This window comes from Argentina silus, assembly GCF_951799395.1.
Source record: "Argentina silus genome assembly, chromosome: 12".
Taxonomy (NCBI): domain Eukaryota; kingdom Metazoa; phylum Chordata; class Actinopteri; order Argentiniformes; family Argentinidae; genus Argentina; species Argentina silus.
This window is the reverse complement of record NC_139666.1, coordinates 473,272-477,184: the sequence shown is the minus strand read 5'-3', so window position 1 is coordinate 477,184 and position 3,913 is coordinate 473,272. Positions and strand designations below refer to the sequence as shown.

General features: G+C 50.4%; 1 protein-coding gene across 1 annotated transcript in view; it reads left to right on the top strand.

Annotated features, from left to right (window-relative positions):
• The window catches only part of LOC310813159 (melanoregulin), a gene marked incomplete at both ends in the record, with an annotated part of 7,434 nt that extends 6,484 nt beyond the window's left edge, over positions 1-950 (top strand). The window contains 2 exons of the mRNA XM_083682023.1: positions 416-579; positions 873-950. Of these exons, the coding sequence (XP_083538149.1) occupies positions 416-579; positions 873-950 (242 nt within the window). The remainder of the gene's footprint in view (positions 1-415; positions 580-872) is intronic.
• Between the last annotated feature and the right edge of the window lie 2,963 nt (positions 951-3,913).

Sequence of the window (3,913 nt, the reverse complement as noted above, 5' to 3'; positions counted from 1 at the left end):
ACTGTTAGACTGTTAGACTGTTAGACTTTGTGTTCTTGTACTTTGTTACGTTTTAGCACTTTATCTATCTATCTATCTATCTATCTATCTATCTATCTATCTATCTATCTATCCATCTCTATCTCTCTATCTATCTATCTATCTATCTATCTATCTATCTATCTATCTATCTATCTATCTATCCATCTCTATCTATCTATCTATCTATCTATCTATCTATCTATCTATCTATCTATCTATCTATCTATCCATCTCTATCTCTCTATCTATCTATCTATCTATCTATCTATCTATCTATCTATCTATCTCTCTATCTATCTATCTATCTATCTATCTATCTATCTATCTATCTATCTATCTATCTATCTATCTATAATCAGGCATAGATATGACTGTGTTGTTGTTGTGAGTCCAGGGTACCAGAGGGAGGTGGACTCGTTGCTGTATGTAAACAGACAGAGCACCCTGAGGGACCCGGAGAACCTGAGCAGAGCCAGGGAGATGCTACAGGCCGTTTGGGACGACTCCAGCCTGTTCCCACGGGGAGTGGCCACCCAGGACAAATACCTCTTTGTAATGGTACTGTTAGCTTAGCCACTCAACCAGCTAGCCCCCCCCCCCCTCCCCCTATACTGACGCACAGGAGCATTAATCACTTAATAGGTCGAGACTGGAATGCTTGTGCCTTTTTTAGAATTGTTTTGAATTGATTCCAAAACATGTAGGAAAATAGGTCACACATATACACATAGGAAATCCAAACATTGTGCTCTGAAGGTCCTGATTGTCATCTGACCCTGTCACAACCAGGAACGTTGTACACCCACAGTACAACTGATGCAGTTTAATAGTTGTGTCTCCTCCCACCGCAGGACCGACTGGTGGCTCTGGACAGTGCAGAGGACTTCATCCGACTGGCTAAGGAGAAATATCCAAAGACAGAAGTCTGACAGCTGAATGAGAGAGGGGTTGGCGGTGGGGTGGGGTGGGTGGTGGGGGGGGGGGGTGGGGTGGGGTGGGGTGGGTTGGGTGTGGGGTGGGGTGGGTGGGGGGGGGGGGTGGGTGGGGTGGGGTGGGGGGGTTGGGGTGGGGTGCTTGTGGGGGGGGTTGGGGTGGGGTGGGGGGGTTTGTGGGGGGTGTGTTTGTGGGGGGTGTGTTTGTGGGGGGGTTGGGGTGGGGGGGGGTTGGGGTGGGGTGGGGGTGGGGGGGGTTGGGGTGGGGTGGGGGTGGGGGGGGTTGGGTGGGGTGGGGGGGGTGTTTGTGGGGGGGTGTGTTTGTGGGGGGGTGTTTGTGGGGGGGGTGTTTGTGGGGGGGGTGTTTGTGGGGGGGTTGGGGTGGGGTGGGGGGGGGTGTTTGTGTGGGGGGTGTTTGTGGGGGGGGTTGGGGTGGGGTGGGGGGGGTGTTTGTGGGGGGGGTGTTTGTGGGGGGGGGTTGGGGTGGGGTGGGGGGGTGTTTGTGGGGGGGGTTGGGGTGGGGTGTTTGTGTGGGGGGTGTTTGTGGGGGGGGTTGGGGTGGGGTGGGGGGGGTGTTTGTGTGGGGGGGGTTTGTGGGGGGGTTGGGGTGGGGTGGGGGGGGTGTTGTGGGGGGGTGTTTGTGGGGGGGGTTGGGGTGGGGTGGGGGGGTGTTTGTGGGGGGGGTTGGGGTGGGGTGTTTGTGGGGGGGATGTTTGTGGGGGGGTGGGGGGGGTGTTTGTGGGGGGGTTGGGTGGGGGGGGGTGTTTGTGGGGGGGGGGGGGGGGTGTTTGTGGGGGGTGTGTTTGTCTCTTCCTACTGTCACAAGGAGGCAGGACCTGGATAAAGTCGCGTTTAGAGAGACACTAGATACAATATACAATATGCGCTTTGTCATTTACCTCCGTGGTTCCCAACCTGGTTTTGGTTACTGTACCCCCCAATCGCATTTTGCTCTATGTTTATTTGACCATTGTGTCTATGGTCTTATGAGCCTAGTTCCTCCTGTGTAGAACCCAGCACCCTCAGGGGAACACGCACCTCTGCTTCAGAACCACTGGCTTCATGTGAAATAGCACTGAAGGGTGTTTGTGTGAGTTATGTACTATTATGTTGACATGTTTAACTTTTTGTGTGTGAAGATGGGGCTAACTCATACCACATTGAATGTGTACTTGCATTTGTATTGCTATGATGCCATGATTAAGATTATTTTATTGTATTGACAAAAATATCTAATGTATTAAATACGTAATTCTATGCATTCAGGAATATTTTTTGTTCAGTGATCCGAAAAATGCTTGGCATGATTTACTTTAAGTCATATAAGAACTAAATGAAGGAGAATTGTGTATTGTACTTCTATTATAGGACCAGAAGGGGGCAGCATATCTTCTCATTTGAGAGGTGAAAAAAAACCCTGACAGCCTGTACAGAATTGAGCTGGAAAGTAGTAATAAGTTACGGTCACAGAATGTTAAAGTTATGGGAGTAACTTTATCTGATAGGAGCGTTAAAGTTATATCACTTGTTGTGATTGAAAGGACAGCGGCAGTCACTTCGCCTGTTTGACGTCAGAGATCTCAGAACCGTGAGGCACTTCCTGGTACTCAGTCCACACGCAGTGTCTCCATTAGGCAGAGGCTCAGTTGCTCACGGTGACCTACATATTGTTCTCCTCTCTGAGGCCTCGTTCTGGGGGGGTTGGAAACAGATGTGGAACTAAAAGAGGGGGGGTGAAGGGGGAGGGGGGGACTTTCATTAGATGGGAGCGGTCTCCACGGGTTCTTCTGGGCACAGCTTCCATGCATTGTGGAAAGCAGCCGGCTGCACCTTGTTCTCATTATATTTCCACTGTGTGTGACAGCATTACGTTTGAGCTCAACTCAACGATCCTCCCCCACCCCCCTCCCCTCCCCAGCCCCCCCCCCCCCCCCCCCGAACTCAGAATGCGCTGGAAGGGGTTCACCGTGACCGAGACGGAGGGACCTGACCCAAGTGTGTGACTGACGTCATCTCTCCAGCTCCTCCGCAGACATGTCCGTTAGTCTGTGATTGGGTTTCATTTGTTCCAGAGCATCTCCTCTCTGACCTGGATCACACCTAGACTGACCTGGATCACCCCTAGACTGACCTGTATCACCGCTAGTTTGTGTCTGTGTCTGTGGCTGTGTCTGTGGCTGTGGCTGTGGCTGTGGCAGGACCAAATGAATAGTTTAGAGAATAGTTTAAGTGTAAACCCTGCCCATTCGGCGTGTCGAGCTAGGTAAGCAAAGCTCATCTCAAGTATTTAAAAAAATAATAATAATAACCCGGCCCTCTACTAAAGTTCTGACTTGGCCTTTTTTTACCTTAAGATGGCCTCTGTATGGCCTCTGTATGGCCTGGGTCTGGCCTCTGTATGGCCTCTGTATGGCCTCTGTATGGCCTGGGTCTGGCCTGGGTCTGGCCTGGGTCTGGACATACCACAGGTCAGATCAGGCTGTGGATAGAGGGATGTGAGCTGAGGTTTGTATTGAGGAGGTCTAAACAATGCAGCCTCTTCAAACACTCCCTGTGACCTCTGACCCTGACTTGATGTCAGTTGGGACATCACTAAAGGAACTGATTGGAATGATTTACACAAGGTGTCTTCTTCAGTCTCCTTTTACCACAGCTTTTCACAAGGTGTCTTCTTCAGTCTTCTTTTACCACGGCTTTTCCTGGAACTACTAGAGATAAGATACACAAGTCTCAAAGGTAGAATAGTTTGTTTTTCCCCATTTCGTTTTCCATTCCATTTTAGTTAGCACATTCCAAACACAGTGTGTAGTGTCCTCAGCATGGACCAGTATAGCCTTGGGATGATGTAGAGACCAGATCAGGGACACAGACGATGCTGTTAAACTGGACTTGGTCTCCCAGCCTGTATCTGGGTCTCAAATCCTAGTACTCCCCTCCGACCAGTCAGAGAATTAGGCTCA